This window comes from Rhinopithecus roxellana, chromosome 11 (genome assembly GCF_007565055.1).
Source record: "Rhinopithecus roxellana isolate Shanxi Qingling chromosome 11, ASM756505v1, whole genome shotgun sequence".
NCBI classification, from domain to species: Eukaryota; Metazoa; Chordata; class Mammalia; order Primates; family Cercopithecidae; genus Rhinopithecus; species Rhinopithecus roxellana.
In genome coordinates, this window is record NC_044559.1 from 128,281,088 (window position 1) to 128,305,080 (window position 23,993).

Here is a 23,993-nt window from a genome sequence, read left to right on the forward strand (position 1 = left end):
ATATACGAGAAAAAAACAAACAACCCCATCAAAAAGTGGGGAAAGGATATGAACAGACATTTCTCAAAAGAAGATATTCATACAGCCAACAGACACATGAAAAAATGCTCATCATCACTGGCCATCAGAGAAATGCAAATCAAAACCACAATGAGATACCATCTCACACCAGTTAGAATGGCAATCATTAAGAAGTCAGGAAACAACAGGTGTTGGAGAGGATGTGGAGAAATAGGAACACTTTTACACTGTTGGTGGGATTGTAAACTAGTTCAACCATTATGGAAAACAGTATGGCAATTCCTCAAGGATCTAGAACTAGATGTACCATATGACCCAGCCATCCCACTACTGGGTATATACCCAAAGGATTATAAATTATTCTACTACAAAGACACATGTACACGTATGTTTATTGCGGCACTATTCACAATAGCAAAGACTTGGAATCAACCCAAATGTCCATCTGTGACAGACTGGATTAAGAAAATGTGGCACATATACACCATGGAATACTATGCAGCCATAAAAAAGGATGAGTTTGCGTCCTTTGTAGGGACATGGATGCAGCTGGAAACCATCATTCTTAGCAAACTATCACAAGAAGAGAAAACCAAACACCGCATGTTCTCACTCATAGGTGGGAACTGAACAATGAGATCACTTGGACTCGGGAAGGGGAACATCACACACTGGGGTCTATCGTGGGGAGGGGGGAGGGGGGAGGAGGGAGGGATTGCATTGGGGAGTTATACATGATGTAGATGATGAATTGATGGGTGCTGACGAGTTGATGGGTGCAGCACACCAACATGGCATAGGTATACATATGTAACAAACCTGCACGTTATGCACATGTACCCTAGAACTTAAAGTATAATAATAAAAAAAAAAAAAAAAAAAAAAAAAAAGAAAACGTGTCACTGAATCTTCATAGAATTATTAAGTCAAACACGATTTGGCAAACCAAACGCCCACAAAGAAACCCTGCACTCTTTGGAACTACTAATGAAGTTTAAGATGAACTGTCTTTCAACATATCTGGAAATACTAAAAATAAATAGCACTTTGCCCCCTAAAAACTAAGAGAAAATATTTTCTCAAAAATCTTTGCTTGCACTACATTTGTATTTATACATGCTTTCATTATCTTGTGAAATAATACATGAGCTGATTATTCTGGAAAAAACAGATAAGAAAATTTCATATGTGCATCATGATTAAACTTCACAGTAGTATTTAACATTCTTCCTCTTTTTGTACCCAGAAGTGCAGTTTTATGACCCTGAAGCACTTAGACCCTGATCATATCACTCTTTTTTCAGAAAAATAAAACTAAGCTATCAAAATAATTAAAAACTCAGCTAGCTAGGATCATCTAATTTATGTATTAAAACAATCATTTAATTGTTCCCCTTTATTTGGCAGCAATGCTGTCTGAGAAAGTTTAGATTTGCTCCTCTAGAATTTTTTAGAATATGAAGCCAGGTAAAGAAAAAACATTTCATTTAACATAAGCATACACTACTTTTCTCTGCATTAAAGAGACTGTGAAATCACCATAAAAACTATAAGCCAATGTGCATTGATTGAAATGGATATTTCAGTGACAGTGATACACATTGAAAACTAGTTGCTACCTATTTATTTTAGTTCAAAAAATTGTGGGTTTTTTAATAATTTATTTTGTTTTTGTTTTTTTTCCTCAACAGGGACTCACTAAGTTGCCCAGGCTGGAGGGCACTGGCTATTCATAGCTGTGATTATGATACACTACAGCCTGTAAATCTTGGGCTCAAGTGATTATTTTGCCTACTCAGCCTCCTAAGTAGTTAGGATGACTGCACACAGTTTTAAAATTTCTCCCCCTGTCAAAAAATGGAGTATCTATCTATCTATCTATCTATCTATCTATCTATCTATCTATAACCAATGCTTTAATTTATATATCTTGTCATTGCTGGCATCATTTTGCGATCTCCAGAAATGGATTCTCACTATGAATAAAATCACCTGGTTGGATTGTAAGATATCTGCTACATCATCAAGGTAGATGGGAACCCTGCATAGCTTTATGGAATTCTGGGTAGAAAGAAGATAATGGTTTATGTGTGGTTGTAGTTGCTATTAAAAGACTCAATATCATTGCCATATTAGTCATCAGTAATTCAAGTGATAGACATAAGTGAACATCATTTTAAAAATTTAAAGAGGTGAACGATTTAGCTATTTTCAAGCTGTTGTAAAATTGCACGGCAATAACAGAGAGTTTACAAAAACTGAGAAAAACGTGATGTAGGTATAGTGGCAATTAAAGACCCAGTCTTGTGTAAAAAATTATAAGACTTTTAACTTAAAAACAAAACAAAAATGAATCCTTTAAGTGTTCCATGTTTATTTACTTCATAAATGTATTTATTTTAGATTACTTTAAATAATGAATATCTACATGTGATTAACTGTTTGGATGTCAAACATTCACTTCTGATTAGGGGTACAAAACTTGAGATGGTACAGGAAAACATTAAAAGTGTTATGAACAACAGTTAAACTCAAACCAATCAGAAAGTAAGCCAAAACATCTCAAAGTATATATTTAGTTACTAGGGAATAATATTCACTTTCTAAAATATAACTTAAATGCATTTTTTAAAGCAATTCAAAATGTGTTACTTAAGTTTATTGAATGAAGTTAACAAATGGATATTTCATAAAAATGAGAGCTCCAGGGACTTTTAGTAAAATTTCTGTTTTCTTTCTTTGTTAACACAGGTAATGTTGACCATTATTTAACACACGAGTCAATTAACTCAGTATTTCACCTACTTAAAAACAAGAATTGCATCAGAAACCTGAAAACCAAAGGAAGAAAGATAATATAACTAACCTTGAACAAGTAGTTCTTCGCACTGTTATTTTATGTCGTAGGCTTCAGGAAGAAATCATGAATTTTTCTTCTAAAATAAGTATTCTGTCGACTCAAACTATTGGTAAGATTTCCAACACAAGGTAACTCTAGGACTGGCCTCCTAGCATGGGTTTTGAATAACGATCTGGTCTGTTGTTTCTCCAAAAGAAGTTTCTTACTGGTCTCTGCTTGTCTCCCATGAGTTCTATGAAGATTGCAAAAGAAAAAGCTTAGTATTTTATTTTTTCCTACATAATTAGAAAAGGACTTGTATTTAAAAAGAAAACCCTTCTATAAGAATAAATAACATTTCCCATTAAACCATGCTTTAACAATGAAGACGTGTGACAGCATGCCTAATGTATGCAATTACAGGTTTTAAATTGTTCTTAAAAAGTACATATATATTTTAGGAGAATTTCTAACAAAAAGTTTTTTTTTTGCCTGCCATGACTAATTCACTATGTAGAAATATATCAAAACATCATGTTGTATTTCTTAAATACATACAATTAAGAAACTAAAACTAAAAAAGCTATAAATATGTTTATTAAACCATATTTATATAGTTTAATAACCATAACCAGGTTAAAGATTTTAAATCATAACCAGGTTAAAGATTTTAAAAAATTATCCCTCAAATATATTTTCAGGCATTTGATTTAACATTTCTTGTGGCCGGGCGCGGTGGCTCAAGCCTGTAATCCCAGCACTTTGGGAGGCCGAGATGGGTGGATCACGAGGTCAGGAGATCGAGACCATCCTGGCTAACACCGTGAAACCCCGTCTCTACTAAAAAATACAAAAAACTAGCCGGGCGAGGTGGCGGGTGCCTGTAGTCCCAGCTACTCGGGAGGCTGAGGCAGGAGAATGGCGTGAACCCGGGAGGCGGAGCTTGCAGTGAGCTGAGATCCGGCCACTGCACTCCAGCCTGGGCGATAGAGCGAGACTCCGTCTCAAAAAAAAAAAAAAAAAAAAAAAACATTTCTTGTACATTTTCACGCATTATTTGGGATCAATTAAGCATTTGACACTGAGAAGTAATTCATACAAACAACTCCTAGGGGAGACAAAGATAGCTGAATGGGAGATCAAAAAGAACTAAAACAGCTTCAAAGGCAATTAGCTATTAACATTGTGACCAAGGCATCGGAGGTGGGGCCTGTGTCTTCTGTCTTCCACACACACCCTCAGGCTAACAAAGGTGTTATTTTTAACCATTTTGTGAATTATACATCCCTTAATCTTTGTATTAGTAATTCCCCATTTCATAAGGATGTTTTTATAAAGAATGAGAAAACTATACAGGGTGTTTTCTCAGGGTGCTGTCTAATGATAATTCCCAAGATCACTATCAAAGAAAGTTAATTTACCAACTGCCAGAAAGTGAAATGTAGTAGTAATTGTATTTGACCATTTTGGTCTTAATTTTAATCCTCCAAACAATAGTTAAACTTATTAGTATTAGTATTTCTATTTGGGGACATGCTGAAAAGCCATTTAATGACAATACTAATGTCTGAATTAAATGCTTCAAAAATACTTAGCTGAAAGACTAATAGATCAGGTTGACTAGATGTGAATCTGAAGCGGAAAAAAAGCCATATAAATGTGGAAGAGACATAAACGCTCCCAGACAAACATTTGAAAGCTCAGTTCATTTACAAACATCATGTTTCCATAATTATATTATCTAGTTAACTTTCACTTCCCACTGATGTTGTGAACCTGTCTCACTAAAAATTAAACTTTTGAGGTAAATTAATGAGCTTATTTTCTATAATTATATTTTGACTGACTAGTTCAAGATGCAACAGCATGGATGAATCTTGAAATCATAATGCTGAGAAAAAGAAGTTAGACAGAAAAAAGTACATACTGTAGGATCCCATTTCAATTAAATTCTAAAGGGAATACCTACTGAATAGTGACACAAGGCAGCTGAATGTACCTCGCGATGGAAGAGGACAGGATGGAGGGTTACACAGTGGCGTAAGAAAACTGTGAGGGTGATAAATGTGTTCATTATTTTGATTGTGGTGACGGTATATTCACATATTAAAGCTTATTAAATTGTACATTTTAAACACTGTAGTTTACCATCAATTATACCTCACTAAAGAGATTAAAAAAGAAACCCACCACACTTTCTTTTGAAAACAAAAGACGATTCTTAAGTTCCTATGGAAAAAACAATAAGCAAGTGAGAATAGTCAGGAGAACCCTTAAAAAAGCCCCCAGCAGAACATAAAGAGAAAGAAACTGTTGAGACACAGTTTTAATAACTGGCGTCTTAAGAACATGATAAAGCTATATAGAGTACTAAATTATAGTAAAAATAAATGAACCAACAGAGATCAATGATATTAACCTGAAAGCCCAGACCAAAATATATATATATATACACATATATATATATATATATATGTGTATATATATATAAAGAATACATTCACACACTACAGACTAGGCACAGTGGCTCATGCCTGTAATCCCAGCACCTTGGAAGGCTAAGGTGCGAGGTAAGGTGCGAGGACTGCTTAAGCCCAGGAATTCAAGGCCAGCCTAGGCAACATGGCAAGACCCCCATCTGTACGAACTATTTAAAAATTAGCCAGGCATGGTGGTACACATTTGTGGTTCAAGCTACTTAGGAGGCTGAGGCAGGAGTATCTCTTAAACCTAGGAGTTTGAGAACAGCCTGGGCAACATATAAAGACTGTCTATACAAAAAAATTTAAAATTAGCTGGGTATAGTGATGCAAGCCTGTGGTCCTAGCTACTCAGGAGGCTTGGGTCTGCGACGCTGAGGCTGCAGTGGGCCGTGACCACACCAAAGCACTCCAGCCTGGGTAATAGAGCGAGATCCTGTCTCAAGACAAAACAAAAAGAATGACCTTCCAAAAAACCATGTGGCAGTTGTAATCCATAAAAATGACTCAATTCTAACACTTATGAATCTATCTTATGAAAATAAAAAGCGTGAGCCAAGAATTATTTCAGAGTTGTTCAATGTGGAGTTCTTTATAAAGTGAGCAAAGTACAAAACTACTTAGATATTGAAAAAATTATGACTTCAATAATGGTATGATATTTAAATAATAAAAATGAAATCTTTGAAAAAATTTAATGACAAAATTTATATAAAGTACATCACTTAAGCAACCCTCCTGTCAAAAATTATATAAAGTACAACTAAAAACGTTTATACACATGATTTTTAAATGACTAGAAGGAAACTGTTGAAGAGCTTAACAAAGGTTTTTTATGGGTTAGTAGAATTCTGGTATATTATGTACTTTTCATTCTAAATTTTCTACAATGCATACTACCTTTATTATGAAAAGAAAAACATAAATGCCATTTGTATGTATTTTTCACATCACACAAAATCTATTTTTAACAAACACATGATTAAAATTTATGGAAAGTTTCTCACTTTTAAGGTCCATATGTAGTAAATCAGTTAGCCAACTGAGAAAATAAGATCATCATAAAAGGAAAATCCAGAATATTACCTGGCTCATTACTCCTGTCTGAATTCTCCAAAGCATTTCACAAGTGACTATGATTTTCAATTTGACTATTATCTAAGATACAGAAGAAAATAAAGTTTAGAGAAGCCAGTCTTCCTGAAGAACACAGCTCTTCACTTACTATCTTCTGCTAAGACCTTGGCTGCATCTGTATCATCTTCTCACTTTCCAGTCACGAAGCAATCTCTGATACTGTTCATAACCTTATGCAGAAAAGTCAGCACTTAGGTGAGATGTTCCAATCACTCAGCAAAACAACTCTAAGAAATGGCAGTAGGCAACAACTTGCCTTTAAATATTTCCCACCTTCATGGATATTCTCATTCCAAATGAGCCCAGGAAATAACTTTACCTTTGATGGAGACAGTGTAACCACAGAGATAAAACACATTAAGCAGCAGATAGGGAAAGTATTAAATACTACTAGTCTACTAACCTCATAAGTAAACAAACAGATAATTACTAATTCAACTAATTTTCAATTGTATTAAGGTTTCTAAGGCGATGCAATGAGACAGTAGTTTACAAAGTTGGTCTTGCTATTTGTTAATCTAAACCCGTCTGTTTGAAAACTTAATTCCTATAAAATGGGAGAAGATATTTGTAAATTATGTATCTGATAAGGGACTTATATCCAGAATATATAAACAATGCATACAACTAAGTAATTAAATTTTTGAAACGCACAAACAATATGAAGAATATATACAAATAGCCAATAAGCACATGAAAAGATGTTCAGCATCATTATCAGGGAAATGCAAGTCAACACTACAATGAGACACAACTTCACCCCCTCTAGGATGGCTATAATCAAAAAGACAGACAATAACAAGTGCTAGTGAAGAAGTGGTGAAACTGGAACCCACATACAGTGCCAGTGAGTAAGTAAAATGGCACAGTCACTTTTGAAAAGAGAAATGAGAGAGTACAAAGCAAATGAATAATTATGTGATTCTCTAATTTCATCATCTTCTGATTCAACCAAGGAATAATTCTCCAGTAGAAGAATGAATAAGATGTAGTCCTGAAAGTGAACTGGAAATATCTGTATGGACTCTCTTGGTTCGGGTCACTGAGAAGGCCTGGAAGTAATGACCAACTCACGGCAGTAAGCATTCCTATACCTAGGCTGTCATGTTGAAATACCATTTTGTACTAAAATCAGGACTTCTTATGGGTGATTCCAAGTGCTCTCTCATATCACAGAGCAAGAATTGATCCAGAACGACCACGATTGTAACACAAGGACTCAGGAGCTGGTGTGCACAGACTCTCACAGGCCACAGGTGGGATAAAGAGGAGCTTCAATAATGGATAACAGGTGCAGGAGCACAGGGCACATCAACTACATTTATATCCATGACATCACAGTGATACTTACAAACAAGTATCCTTTGGAGAATCACTCCAAAAACTGATTAAAAAATCAAGCACGGGCCGGGCGCAGTGGCTCACTCTTGTAATCCCAGCACTTTGGGAGACCGAGGCAGATGGATCACAAAGTCAGGAGTTTGAGACCAGCCTGACCAACATGGTGAAACGCCATCTCTACTAAATATACAAAAAAAAAATTAGCCAGGCATGGTGGCAGGAGCCTGTAGTACCAGCTACTTGGGAGGCTGAGGCAGAAGAATGGCATGAACCTGGGAGGCAGAGCTTGTAGTGAGCCAAGATCGTGTCACTGCACTCCAGCCTGGGTGACAGAGCGAAACTCCATCTCAAAAAAAAGAAAAAAAAAATCAAGCATTTACCCTACATACATGGAAGTGAATAGTAGAAGAGGAAAAGTTTCTCTTTAAAGTATTACAGCTAATATATAAAGAGAAATGATTGAATAGAACACCACCACTCTACGTTGTTAAGAAACTGATGGTTCTAGGCATTGAGCACCAACAACTGATAACATCTAACATCATTAAAAGGACACAACCAGTTTTTATGTGCCTCCTAATGAGAAAACACCACCACTTAGGAAGCAGTTTTGCTGAAAAATAAAAATCAAATTTAAATCCTGTCCAACTGCTAGATGTTTTGTCTACAGGGTAACTACAAATACATGGCTATTTAAATTAATCTTAACAAAGACTAAATAAAATTTAAAATTTAGTTCTCCAGTCTCATTAGCCACATTTAAAGAGCTTAGTAGCCACAAGTAGCCACAACCCACAGCTCAGATATACATTCTGCTCATCACAGAAGTTCTATTAGTATTGCTCAGTACCCATTCACAGGAAATACAGGAGGGCCTGTGAAACTGCAGAGGGATGCAAAGTAATCCACAAAGTCCAGAATACAAGAAACTCTACAGACCAAAGACTTGGTTTATTAAATAAAATGTAACCAAAAAAAGAAATGGGAAGGAAAGATTGTTCACTAAAAATGTTAAAAGATAGACTGAAAAACAGTAAGGAAAATCAGGTAAAAGTAAACTGTGATGCTTACAGAAGCATGGAGGAAGAAACCAGGAAGAAAAGGAAAGCATCACCTTAAGAGGATGGACCACACCTCCTTCTACAGGGAGGAAGGGGACTGTGGCTGGTGTCACAATTGAGCAGCAATGCTTGATTTCCCAGCCTGAGTGTTGAGTACAGGGATATTCACCTTCTGGCAACCCATTAAGCTAAACAATTGTTTTTACGTGGTTTTCTATATCTGTATTAAATTTTACCATAAAAAATGGTTAAATAAAATCTCATAAAGTGCACTAAGTGTTATCTGGCGAATTACAACAGGCAATATGATAGCAATTGGGCCTCTGTAAGAAGTGACATCTAAGCCAAACTGAATTGACAAAAAAGAAGGCAGCCTTTGGAAGATCAGAATATTCTAGAAGGGAATACAGAGAAAGGGGCTGGCGCGATGGTTCACTCCTATAATCCCAGCACTCTGGGAGGTTCCAAGGCAGGAAGATCACGCGAACCCAGAGTTTGAAAGTAGCTCAACATGGTGAAACATTATCTCTACAAAAAATGCAAAAATTAGTCAGGCCTGGTGGCTCATGCCTATAGTCCCAGCTACTCTGGAGGCTGAGATGGGAAGATCTCTTGAGCCCAGGAGGTTGCGGCTGCATTGAGTCATACACTTGTGCCACTACACTCCAGCCTGGGCTGCAGAACAAGACCATATCTCAAAGAGAGAGAGAGAGAAAGAAAGAGAAGAGGTCTCAGAGGAGAGTGAGCTGTGGTGAGTTTGAGTACTGAATGAATTCCAGTGTGATTACAAAGTGGTGAGCTGCAGGAAGAACATTTAGAGGTATCACAGATTTCTCTAGGCTTACAAACAGCAGAAACTATAAATGTTAACTCAGGGGTGCTACATATACCCTAGTGATAAGACACGAAATACATCTGATGTATAAAAACTTATGTGTAATGCTTCAAAATGAAGATGCACACTACTGTCCACACTGGAAGCTGAACCTGTCCTCTGTGGGCCACGTACATGGTCTAACTAAACTCAGAACATGTTACTGTTTAGGATGCATGAAGTGCCCACTGCAATATCTGGGAGAATGACCTGTAATCCTGTAAAAATAAGAAGCCAACAACAGGTAAGCAATATTGACATCAGATAATCTAGATTCTAGAACAATTCTCTAATTCTCTAATAAATCAAATGTACTACCCAGCCTTACCTCCTCTAAATCCCAGTCATGGGTGGCCTCCACAAGAAATCTGGAACAGTCCAAAGAGTCAGCCTTATGCTTACACTCTCTGTCAGGCTGGTTGACACGAAACAACCCTCCAAGCTCTTCTCGGCTATCTCCATCTTCTTCTTCATTATCTTCTGCCACTAAAGAGGACATCATGGTAGAAAAGTGAGAACAAAAACTATAACCCTAGAAGACCCATTGTTTTTAACCAGTTAGGCCAAGAGTCTTCGAACTCAGGAACTGAGGGCCTCTGTCTGTGATGGGTATGGCAATAGCCACATATGAGTTAGGCATTGAGAGGGCAGGGCAGTCATAGGTTAAGAGAGCCAGGAAGCTATTGCTCTACATGTGTGGGGCTCCTGCACTCCTGCACGGCAGCAGCTAAGAGGCCGAGAAGGAGTGAGAATATTGGCGGTGGAGGGAGGGAAGGGACATTTAAAGCCTGAGCTTTAGATTACTAAAGAAGAGCACTAAAGAGTGTTGAGCCTCTCATCACTAAGAGTACCTAGACAAAACCTGAATGAAAAACAGTATACAGCAACCTTCCCAATTCACTGGGCTGAGCCCAAAAGTCTCACCATGTGGCCTTGATCTCACCATGCAGTAACCAGGGATCACAATGTAAAGTTCATCACTATATATTTATATTTGCATTAATTCTACCAGAAAGAATATATAGGTAAGTTTAGTAAAGCATAAAATCAGAGGACAAGGGCAAAAGGGAGAACAAAATGTGTTATACAGTGTTCTAATTCTCAGAAAGGAAAAAAGTAAATATTTTTATGGACAGAAATTTTTTTTGGCACTAATCTACAAAAAAATTCTCATGAAGGACTTTTAAATAGGGAACATAACATAATGCAATGGACAGCATTTGCATCAAGTTTTACAGCAAACCCATTAAATCTACTTTATGAGACCAATGTGTAGTCCTCATAAGCTGATGATTAGAGACATCTGCCAAACATGAAATGTGATGGACAGCAATTATGGATGTCAACAATACCAGCCCAATCCTCCAACCAATTCCCTCATCTAAATAATCAGAGAAACTAAAACATTTCCAGCTCTGAACCAGAATTCTTTACCTGTCCCATAAATAAGCTTTCGGAGGTTTGGAGCTGCTTGCTGCTGCCTCAGAAAGGCCTCAGCTGCCTTTCTGGAAAGGTCTTCCTTCCACTTGAGGGCACCTGAAACGACCAATGCCAACCTCCAGTTAGGCTTGTTTACATGCCTCCCCTCCCTCAAGATCCAGCCACAATGCAGCATTTCAACAGTTAACAAAATCACAGAATCAACAGACCCCCAAATGGAGACATTCCATTGGGTACCATTTCGAGAGCCAAGTTCATAGCAGAAACCAACTAAATTTAAGCTTACCTGAGGTTTCTTTGGAATCATTATTTTCTTCCTTGTAATCTTCTTCCTCTTTGAGTAAATCTTCTATATCACTGGTCTCATCAATTAAATTCCTTGGCCCCAGTTTCTGACCACTGCTCACTTGAGAAGGCTTTGAAAGCTTTTTTCTAATAGCCTCTTTATTTTCTGAGTCCTCTTCCTCTGCCCCGAGTGAGGAGCTTTCTTCAGATGCATCTTCAGACGCAAACGCCTCTTCAGCTGTGCAATGCCCAGAATCGGAAGTGAGGAGAGCTGCTTTCTTCATCAGCAAAGACTTCTCCAGATTCACATGGTCATTCTGGCGATTAGCTGGCGACAGCCCTGCTTTACTACCTTCTCCAGCAGCCTTTGATTCTGAAATGCCCCTCTCTCCTGCTGTGCAGTCCTCTTCTTCACTGCTTTCATCAGCTTCCTCTGCTTCCCCTTCTTCCGCTGAGCTCCTCTCAAGGTCATCGTCACTGTCAGCAAATGCTGGCAAATCCATTTCACTGTCTTCTTCCAACTCTTCAAGTTTCCGTCGTTTGACGCCCTTACCAGCCATATACTGATCAGTCATCTCAGCATCTTCCTCCTCTTCTGCTTCCTCATCACTAGAGCCGTTTTCCAACTCGTCATCTTCAGACATTTCATCATCTTCTTCATCACTATCTCCAGATTCATCTTCATCTCCAAATATGGCTTTCCGACGCATTCGCCCCCTTTTTAAGTCCATTTGTTTTTCCTCCTTTGGCATCAATAGCCTGTATTACCAAGGAAATACAAAATAATTCAATTTGTACATTAATCAGCTAATCTAGAAATGGCAATACAGTCAATGAAAAATACAAAGAAACAGAAAATGTCAAGAAATTGTTTAAGATGACATAGTATAGGGAAAAAATGATCTGATAAACATTGGAAGAATTCATAAGCAAACTCGGGCATGGTTCCCTAACACCACACTTCAAGAAAACTTAGAGAATAAAGGAATAACCCTTAAAAAACAAAAATCTAATTTTAGAAAAAAATTGCTCAAAAGGGAAGTTAGTGTTTTGTAGATTTTTTTGAAAGCTAATTAATTTCTAAGCTAAAAATACATGATCCTTAAGAGAAATGGCTGAGTCCAGGCCCAAGGCAGAAAGAAGGCAAAATGAGCCTGGATCCTCTTGTTCTGTCAGAAAGTAAGAAATGTTCAAAGACTAACAGAGACAGTTGAAAGGACACAGGAGACAGGCTGAAGGCTCCTGCGGCCAAATCTGGGACAGCATAGGCAACAGGAAGAATAATGATAGTGATGGAAAATAACCCATGGAACAAAACGCAAGTGCATTAGTCAGCAGTGATACGGAAATAAAGGGGAGAAGTGAGAGCTCTTTGTTAAAAATGCCAGCTAACAAATGTAGGAGGAATGACAGAGGAAGAATATACATTTTAAGTCACCAGTGTCATAACTGATAGAGAAGAATCATCAGGAGGCTAAAATCACAGTATAAAAGAAAACTGTATGAAGCTATTTAATGTAGCAAGATATATAAAATTATGAAAACATAAATTTGAAAAAACTGAAAATCACACCAAAAGAGATGGATAAGTTAGAATACAGCAATAATAGGCCAGGCATAGTGGCTCACATCTGTAATCCCAGGACTTTGGGAAGCCAAGGCAGGAGGATTGCTTGAGCCCAGGAGCTCAAGACCAGCCTGGGAAACACAGTGAGACCTAATCTCTAGAAAAAAAAAAAAAAATTAGCTGGGAGTGGTGGCGCACAGCTGTAGTCCCAGCTACTTGTGGGGCTGAAGTGGGAGGACCACTTGAGCCTGGGAGTTCAAGGCTGAAGTGAGCCCAGATCATACCACTGCACTCTAGCCTGGGAGACGAAGCAAGATCTTGTCACACACACAAAAAAGAATACACCAATAATAACAAAATGGTGACTACATAAAGACTGTAGAGAAAAAGGAAATGCTCAGAAAATAGAAATAAAATTATATATTTTAACTGTAACTATATTAGAACAGAGTATTCTTGTAGACAAAGATGACTAGAAGGATACACAAAAATGAAAATCGCTAGTAACCTCATTATAAAGGAGTGATCTTTCGGTGAACACTTCGTATCTGTCAGGCATTCTGCTAGGTAGTTTATGCACATTGTAACAAATTACAAACTAGATAATCTCAAAATTTCAGATAAATTTTACTGGGAGTCATCAATCAATACAACAAAACCAATATTTTGCAAATATTGACTATGTATAAAGGTATATAAATTCCCAACCCAGACTGAAAAATAATTCACATAAGACATACATCCATGGAAACCTACCCACGGGAGATAATACAGCATAATCTAAATAAAACTTTCAGAGACAAGGCATGTGGCTTCTGGACAGGAACAAACTCCTTGACTCTGCTCTAGTGTTTTGGCCACCAAAAGAAAGCCAAGTGGCCTCACGTCTCTTAAAAAACAAAAGGCAACCTATGGAAGATGGCATGGTATTTGAGGAATATTTGGGGTCTGTTGAAAAATGCATACTGTATTTTATTTCAAGAAAAGACTCCCTTATAATGTCAGGTAAGTGAAGAGTCCTCAGAGACACATGCACACACAAAGAAAAACAAAACAACATAGAATGAATCCCACCAAAATGTGTTATGATGGCTGAATTATGGGTGATATGATCTTCTGTAATACATCTTTTTATTAAAAATAGAAAAAAAGCAGACTTACCCTTGATTATCTATATCCTCTGACCCAAGTGGCTTGGAATCAGAAAACAGCGTCACTCGACTTGAAGCCATCTTGGCATCAGTGGTGGAGATGGTAGAGATGAGACTCTGGACCAGTTCATGGGTGGGCCCCACCTTGTCCTGTCAAGATCACCAAGAAAGAGCACGTGAGAAAAGCACAAAGATCCTGGAGAGACACTGGTTTCACTCAGTTTCTCAAAATTCTTAGTTCTTAGACACATTTCCTAAGAACCTTTCTTAATGCCTCAAAAAGCAGAGAAGAAAATTCTTACAACAAAGCTTGAAATGGATCCCCATCTCCATTAAACTCTTCCAAAGTTCAGGGAGTATATAACCTGATAACCTAAACACCTAGCTAAAAAAACCTCAGCTCCAATGCTACAGCAATGCTAGCTTTTCTAGCATTTTAAAATAACCCTGATTTTAACCCAGTAAAATTCCACTTCAGAACTAAGAAATAAATATTTGAAATCCACTTTAAAATACAGAATGAGGAGACCATTGTGAATGAGAAAAAGACCAATGAGAGCTGAAAAGCACACTGATTCTGTAGAAACAGGGATGGGCCGTGCAGGCACCACATGGCAGCAATGCCTGCGCTGGGGCCATGGATCAAGGAGGAATGGACAGGACTCTTCTGCTTGGTACAATGAAAAAAAAGTATTCTTTTTATCCTATATATTTACAATATGCATTTGGGCCTTTATTATAAGTACAAGAGAAAAATCTTCAATAAATAAAAGCTGACTACATTATTTTTTGTGATTAAAAAATAGATTCAGAAAGAATAATGAGAGTTCAGAGAAAGGACTCCCATCTCACTGATACCTGAAAACCGTGGCTGCCACCAAGGTCAACATAGACAGCGTCTTTGTCATACAGCACACCCCCAACTCCAGAAAGAGGAGCATAAACCAGCTTCTCCTTCTCATTTAAACAGCGCTTCCTTTGTTGTTCAGGAAGAGCACAAGGGTCTGGGAGGAAACTGATGTCACTCACAGCAAAATCTCCTACCCCTGGAAGACAGGACCAAAAGCAGGCTTCAGCTGACAGGAAGTCAGAAGTATCTACTGTTGACTGGGGGGGTTAAAAACGAGCCATAGTCCAAGGGCTTAACCCATGACACTAAAGAAGGGCATTGTGCCACACTGGAACAGTGGCCCTCTAGCTACAAGACAAGAGGACAGAGAAGAGGGGATTTGATAACACCTCTGCAGGCCTGCACATAGCTGGGTTACTTTAAAAGCCTCCAGCAAGGCCATCTTCCCTTGTTTGGTCATTTTTCAGTTTTCCTGAGAAATGAAGTCATCCCAAGAATCCTATGTGTAATTCTAGTATGTTCTACAACAAGAGAATACCTGGCATGTGAATTTGGCTTTTATTTTTCAAGTGTGCTCCTCTTAAATAACCATAAAGTGACACCTGCCGGTCACATTTGATGTTTGTTTGGATATCCTCTGGGTTTGTCAAATCTTCCATCCTAGAAAAATAAACTCAATCATGCAGCAGAAATGAACGCCAAAGTTCCTATACCTCCTTTCATGTGTCAGTGACTCATCACACTATTGTCCACTAAGCACATCATTTAGAAAACTAGAAAATGCAGAAATAAGGAAGTACCGTTCACCATCCAGCAGCGGAAAAGGGGTAGGCACACAACTGTGTCTCTAGGCTGAAAGTGACATTTTCAATCCAGAAGACACCAGACAGGGAGATGATGTCCACCTGGGGTCGGGGAAGAGTGAAGAACATATTTAGAAAATCCCTTTTTGGAAGAGGGCAAGCCTGTGCTTTGGGATTTGTACTGCGGCTTGGATTCTGGCAGGTGGAGAAAGGGTGTTCCAGGCTGAGAAAACCACATGAGGAAGAGCACAAAGGAAGGAAACTGAAGGCACACACGAAGGACTCAAGCACCCGGGCACGAAGGCAGCATCACTCAAAACTGAGGCTGAACGTAGGATGGGGCCACACTCTGTAGCCTTAAATGCTTCCAAGTCCTCCCATTTTCCTAAACATCTCATAATTAATTTACTCCCAAAGGCACAGCATCTTTGAGCAATGATATAAGTAGACATTTTCCATCAACTACACTTCTACCTCCACTATTCAAATCGGCACAAAATAAATCCTATCACTGTTCTTTTTCTCGCCTTTTTAGCTTTGAAATATATGGCCCAGGAAGCAACAGTTTACAATCATGTTTTACCTGTCTGCCAGGATATAAGGGTGAGAAGTTTGCCATGTGAGAGGCCTAAACTTCATAACTGTAATAAAACGGCCCAGATTGTGGATTTCTTGGTTTTGATATTCTCCATGCACCATTCCAGAAAGGTAGAACAGCTTGGCACCCTAAACATTACAGCAAAATTAAGAATTAAATTTCAATTAAATTCTCATCAATGCTGCAACAAAATAAAAATTCTAAACAAGAAGCAATCCTAAGAGGGGAGACTTCCAGCAAAACCACTGTCCTGAGGCTTCCAGAGCCTTGCTGGCTTCTTTCAGGACTTATTAGAACCCCACAGAGGCAGACTGCTCTGCAGTTGAGCCGGGGCATCCATCTAAGTAATGGTGAGGAGAGGGAGGTGAGGTGTCTCAGCACAGAAACGGTTCTGTGGCCAATGGACCAGAACAGTATAGAAAGGAAGGGGCAGTGCCTGGTCCTGTAACTGGGAGAAATTTCTGATGTATTCTATTATATAAAATCCTGACCCCAAAACAGCCAGACACTGCCTGGCGCAGCAGGTAGAGACAAATGAGATACACCAAGAAGCCCAGAACAAGCACTCTCTTGAGGGAAACCTTCCAGAAGACTGAACACACACACAAAGGAATTCAGCAGGCCAGAGGCTGAACACACACACAAAGGAATTCAGCAGGCCATAGACTATGAACACACACACACAAAGGAATTCAGGAGGCCAGGGACTGTGAACATACACAAACGGAATTCAGGAGGCGAATCCTAGAGAGACGTTTAGTAATGTCTCTTCAGTAATTTTACTTTTTTTTTGAGACAAGAGTCTCACTCTGTCACCCAGGCTGGAGTGCAGTGGCGTGATCTCAGCTCACTGCACCCTCTGCCTCCTAGGTTCAAGCAATTCTCACTTCTCAGCCTCCTGAGTAGCCAGGATTACAGGTGCGCGCCACCACACCCGGCTAATTTTTGCATTTTTAGTACAGATGGGGCTTGGTCATGTTGCCCTGAGCTCAAAACTCTAGGCTCAAGTGATCCGACCGCCTCTGCCTTGCAAAGTGCTAGGATTACAAGTGTTAGCCATTGCGCCCGGCCTCTTCAGTCTATTTTAAAAGGATTATACTGCTAGTATCCAACAATCATTTCTCCTCTTACCGGGTAAACTTCTGGCCAGAACCTGTGTTTTAATCACTTCTTTGTCTTCTTCAGTTGCTTATTATGCTTGAAGGAGTGGAGGTGGGTGAGAACTCCCATAATTTTAGGAAAGCCATGTACTTGACAGATGTTTAGAAACTGAAATGTTTCCATTTCAAACCCAAAGCTGGCATCTATAAGCATCAGTACCTAAAAGCAGAACACATCATTTTTCAAAGAAACTACCAAAACAGACCACTTACACTAGGGGTTGGCAATTGGCCACGGGCAAAATCCCACCCATCACCTGTGTTTGTAACTAAAGTTTTATTGGAACATAGCCACATTAATTCACTCACATCTTGTTTATGGCTGCCTGTGCACTACAACTGCAGAGCTAAGTAACTGCAAGAGATATGATCCACAAAGCCAAAAATATTTACAATCTGGCCCTCAACAGAAAAGTCACACTCCAGACTAAATCAAATAACTACATAGGCATCACCCAGACAGAGAAACCACCACCCTCTGACTTGCTCTAAAAGCCAACCATAAGATGATGTCCACTAGGATACAAACTTCCATTACAAGAATTTTAATGTATGAGAAGTAACTCAGAAAAGGCTGGGTCTCACCTGGCCCTTACCTAAGAAATTCTAATTTAAAGAAATGAAGTTTTCTGTAAGTTATTTTTAAGCCAAATAACAGGTCTCTGACATCCAAAGAATGGAAAGAAAGTGATAATCAATGAAATATATTAAATATGTACAGAAAACCAATCTCTTCTTTCAATCTCCTCATAGAAAAAAAAAATATGTTTTTTGCTGAGAAGTATGCAGTGGAAACCTCTATCTTATATGTTAACTTGGATAACTCAATTGCTAAGAAATTTTTTAAAAATAGCTGCCATTTTAGAATTAGGTCAAAAAAACAGTAAGATTATGATGAATGGTAGTCTGTAAGAAAATATAAGCAGATGAGACCAATTTTTAACTTTTAAGATGCTTCAAAGATGCAAAATAATTTCAGAATTGATTCCTGGAAACTTCTAGTTTAAGTATTAAAAACATTTCTGTTCTTATCTTTGCACAGATAACTAAAAATAACAACAACAAAAAAAAATGGAAACAGAAATGCCCATCTTTGATTAAACTAGGAAACATTCAAAATCCGAAAGCACAGAATATATGAAGGTGGGCTTGTGAGAAAGTACAGCTGCCACTGTGGGCTGAGGCAGCAAGCACAGCTTTCCAGCAACACTGGAACAGCTCAAAGGACAGGCGGAATATCCTCACACTACATTTAATGCCACAGAATGCCAGGGGGCAAGCAGCTGGTTGTAGGGTCAGGAAGAACGGGGAACAAACAGTCCCTCAGCTGCCAGTCTTTGTCATCTAAGCCAGTGTTACTCCCCTAATCCACACACGCACGTACACACCCAAATTCACGTATTGTGTGTGCCTTTGCTGTACACAGGAGGCTTTGACAACCCACAGCAGAGCAATCAACATAAGCTAGGCTAAATAAATTATGCTGTCTCCATAAAATGGAATATTATATTAAAAAGGGGGCAGAGTTACAGTACGTACTTATTATATACCTCCAAGATACATTATATAAAAAAAGCAAAGCATAGAACAGTGTGTAAAATAAGCTACCATTTGTGTTTTTAAAGGGTGGTATGTGTGTTTATATGTATCTAGAAGGATACTGCTCTGCAGGGATCTGAGAGACCAGCGGTTATACCAAGGAAAAAGAAAAATGCACATTGTGTGTATCCTGCATTACAGTTAGAGTACTTTACCAAATGTGTGTGTTCCTTTTGAAAAATCTTTAAAAGATTTACATAATAGGCATCTCTCTCAATGATGGATAAGAGGCTGGGAAGGGGAGCAGGGAGGGAGGGACAAAGAGGGAAAGGTTAACAGGTACAAAAATACAGTTAGACAGAATAAATTCTGGCGTCCAACAGCACAATAGGGTGGACTATAATTTATTATATAATTCAGAATAACTACAAGAATGAAATTGAAATGTTCCTAACACAAATAAATGATAAATGTTTGAGGAGATGGATATCCAAATTACCCTGATTTGATCATCACACATTGTATGCTTCTATCAAATACCACATGTACCCCATAAACATGTATAACTATTATGTAACCATAACAATTAAAAATAAAATTAAAGGCATCTCTTAATATGTACGTCTTTAATATTAGAAACTTGCTACATTTTACATAAAAGAGAAACAAATGACTTCTATGAACTATTTCGATCATTTCAAGTGCATAAGATTTAGTAAGCCTACACTACATTAATAATAACACTTATTTTTACTAATAGTAGCATTACATGTTCAAAATTTGAATGTTATTTAGTTTTCTGACATTACAATGGCACAACTTTAAAATCTGTATTACTTTTTACTTTATATTTTAGGAGTATTCCTGGGCCAAAGTATAAAATCTGTAGCTCTTTGTCACCAAACAGCTGTCTAAAAAAAACCAAGGTATCTCTCACCCCACACTTCCTAATCAATATGGTTTACTTTTTTGCTAATTTGTTTTTATTTTTGCTAATTTAAAACATAAGTTAATAGAATACCAGAATAGTGAACATTATCATTTCCATAAATGCAAGAGTGTGTACATTTTCCATACACTGAGTACTGTCTAAATTTTTTATTGCTAAACTCTGACCACTTCTTCGGGGCAATTCATGTACTTACTTTAGCATTATCATTAAGGAAGAAGGTCCTGGAACCATCAGGAACAAGGGTCCCATCTTCACACAAGTTATTTAACTGCTGGGAGGGTCTATTTCATCTTATGTAAACTACAGATAATAACTACTCACCTCAAGGGTGCATCAAGGATTTATGTAGCTAAATTTGTAGAAAGCAGTTAGCACAGTGCCAGGAAGAGTCCAAGAAAAAATGGTACTTACTATGATATATTTGTACGTATATATGTATACATACTAATGAGCTCTTATTAGTTGTGTTCATTAAAGGTTTTCTCCATCCTGTGATTTGCTTTTAGATTTTGGAATACATTTCACTGTGCACATTCCATTTTTATTATCAATATAACAACATTTATTACCATAATTATTATCAATTCAATCATATCTACTGTATCACATGATGACCATGATTCCTTTAATAATCATAGGACTCTCTTCCCTTCATCACGAGATAAATAACCTATCACGATGCTGTAAGTCTCCATCAGCACCCCAGGCTGCCCCTGCTGACTTACCAGATCTGCTACTTTAGCCAGATCAATCATCATGTTAATATCACACCCGCATTCAATAATGGTGAGTCTGCGCTTTTTACCTATAAGTGAAAAGATGAAAATTTTACTTTAAAAAGATCCTGAAAAAACTCTAACCATCAACTCTAATTTTCATTTTTTAATTGCATCCAGTAAAACATCATATAAGTTTACAGGAGTGTACCAGAAGTTCGTTTTTATAGGCAAAAACTGGTAAAATAAAATAAATTCCATTCTGTTTTTCTTGCTGTGTTCTAAATTTAAATAATATCAAAAGTCTACCCAGTTGAATAAAAGTGCTCAAACAGGGAAAATTCTGACTGCACAGGCTCCATGATAACCATGATCCTGCTGTTCAGCTGCAGGCCAAAGTCTTTACCTCTATCAAAACTTCCTGTATTCCCACTATAGCTACAAACATCCTCAAACATAATGCAACAGAATATTCATAACAATAATTATATCTAAATTAAGGTAAAAAGAAAATGGTCAAGAAAATATGGGCTGGGTGCAGTGGGAAGCCAAGGCAGGTGGATCCCTTGAGCCCAGGAGTTTTGAGACCAGCCTGGGCCACATGGGGAAACCCCATCTCTCCAAAAAAAAAAAAGAGAAAAAAAAGAAAAATTAGCCAGGCGTGGTGGCATACACTACTCAGGAGGCTAAGGTAGGAGGATTGCTTGAACTTGGGAGGCTGAGGCTGCAGTGAGCTGTAATCACACCACTGCACTCCAGCCTGTGCCACACAATAAGACTCCGTCTCAAAACAGGGAAAAGAAAATATGGATGTTCCAAAGATAAAGAAAAGCCTCAATCCAACTATACTATTGCAATAACAAGAGATTTCAGACTGCACATTCCCATTCTACCACAGAAAGTTTGTTTCATTTTTCCTCAAACTTGGAAAGGTCACCATCTCCCAAAGCAGACAATTCTCATAGGAAAAAGAGAACACTCGCACTTCCACCAGAATGTGGCTTCATAAGGCAAGCATGTGCACATTTTCAATGTGAACATTATTACATACTTATCTCCGGGAACTTACCCTTTTCTGAAGCTATAGCAAACTTAGTACAAGTATAAGAGAGGTAACATGATATGACAATATTTAACATGTTCTGCTCAAGAAAACAACAAACGCATGCATGTCCCTCAGATGACAACAGCCACGCCAACTCTGTGTCTGTGGCGGCATCTCCTACCTGACACAATCGTCACAGGGCCTCTGATCTCGGTCAGCTTCTGCCGGGTGAAGTTCCAAATGAGGCATTGTATCAAAGTGCTCTTTCCAACTTTTGGAGGCCCCATCACCACTACCACTATTAGTGTGGGCTCCAGTGGAGTTCGATCAACCACTGGAATATGATGCTTTTTTGTCTTCAAATCCTGAGTCCTATTCATTAAAAATAAATAAATAAATAGTAAACTCACTTTCAAAATAGAGTAAAAGGTATCAACTTTATAAGTAGACTTTTTTAGTATATTCATATATATGAGTACTTTAGCACATTTTATTGAGAGGACAACAGACAATATATAATTAACTTGTCAGTTATTAACTTGTTAACTTCTGGCCCCATCCAAATAACTGCTGTTCAATAAAGATGTAACAAGACGACTTCAATAGCATAAAGAGCTGAAAATTAAACACTCCTTAAATTATCTGACTGTTTTAAGAGTGATTTTAATAGTTTTTTAAAAAACCAAAAGGTAGGCCGGGCGCGGTGACTCAAGCCTGTAATCCCAGCACTTTGGGAGGCCGAGACGGGCGGATCACGAGGTCAGGAGATCGAGACCATCCTGGCTAACACGGTGAAACCCCGTCTCTACTAAAAATACAAAAAACTAGCCGGGCGAGGTGGCGGCGCCTGTAGTCCCAGCTACTCGGGAGGCTGAGGCAGGAGAATGGCGTGAACCTGGGAGGCAGAACTTGCAGTGAGCCGAGATCTGGCCACTGCACTCCAGTCTGGGTGACAGAGCGAGACTCCGTCTCAAAAAAAAAAAAAACCAAAAGGTAAATACTGAGGCAGTGCATCATAACAGAGCAGAGGCTCTGGAGTTAAATTTGGCTCTCCTACTTAATGGTTACATGATTGGAGGTAACTTGTTCTCTTGACCTCAGTTTTCTTATCCATAAAATGAGGGCAAGAATGATTCCTACTCTGGTAAGGCTGCTGGAAGCATTTAGTTGAATAATGTTTAAAGTGTACCGCTAGGCATATCACAAGGACACACTAAATAAAGCTACGTTAGTATTAAATACTGTAATTTTTGTATTTTATATTACAACTATGTAAAACATACCTGGGGGAAAAAAGCACACTTATCACCATAGAAACAGTTTAAAATTTAGGAACAAACAAATTCTATAAATTCTTGCATCTTGGGCAATAAACACCAACCATTGTGCAGATGCTGGAGGCAAGGCAGCTTCTATGGGAAAGCTTCTCACGTTTTAGTGAGAGCCACACACCACGCATTTCCATGTCCTTTGGAGCTGGACTAGACTCATGAATCCAAATGTCAACTGTGAGAGGCTCCTACTATTTAAAAAGAATCAATGGAAGAACGACCAGACTGTACCCTAACATACCTGTGAAAGGATCGAGCCATCCGCACAGCAGACTGAACTGCAAAAGCTTTGGGATTTCTCTTCCGGGCATCTTCTTCGTCTCCTAGCTGGAGATCCTGCAGATGCCGCTTCTTTTTCTTTTCAGCTTTGGGCCCACTGTTTTTCTTTCTGTGTTTTTTCTGGTCCTTAGTCTCCATTGTGGCTATTTACCAACAACAAGTAACTCTAACCTACAAGGAAGAAGGTTGGGGTAAGGAGGTGAGAGAAGGATTTTACAATCCAGGCAATACCCAGGGAAAAACAGTAAATTTCATTTATTTCTTTATGAAGAGATGATGTATTTATTTACTGAACAAGGGTAGAAATTGCTTAACCATTGCCAATTTCATTTCTCTCTGTTATGCTATAAATTAGATGAGTTACCTCTCCTAAAGTTACATTTTATTGTTGCTACTTTTTATTCATCTTAAGTGTCAACATCAGCAGTATCTATTTCTGCAAGGATAGAAATATTCTATATCTGTATTTTTCAGCCATTTAGCCATCAGTCACATGTGGTTACTTACAATATACTTAGGGAAAC

The 23,993-nt window shown here is 38.2% G+C and overlaps 1 protein-coding gene across 1 annotated transcript; it reads right to left on the minus strand.

Moving 5' to 3' along the window:
• Positions 1-6,557: 6,557 nt before the first annotated feature.
• LOC115900329 (ribosome biogenesis protein BMS1 homolog) lies at positions 6,558-23,640 on the minus strand. Its single transcript, XM_030940178.1, is given in 12 exon segments — positions 6,558-6,647; positions 10,082-10,239; positions 11,188-11,289; positions 11,480-12,237; positions 14,207-14,346; positions 15,055-15,242; positions 15,585-15,706; positions 16,433-16,575; positions 17,579-17,767; positions 20,824-20,903; positions 22,041-22,231; positions 23,432-23,640. Coding segments are annotated over 12 exon segments (2,337 nt in total). The 5' UTR covers positions 23,608-23,640.
• Between the last annotated feature and the right edge of the window lie 353 nt (positions 23,641-23,993).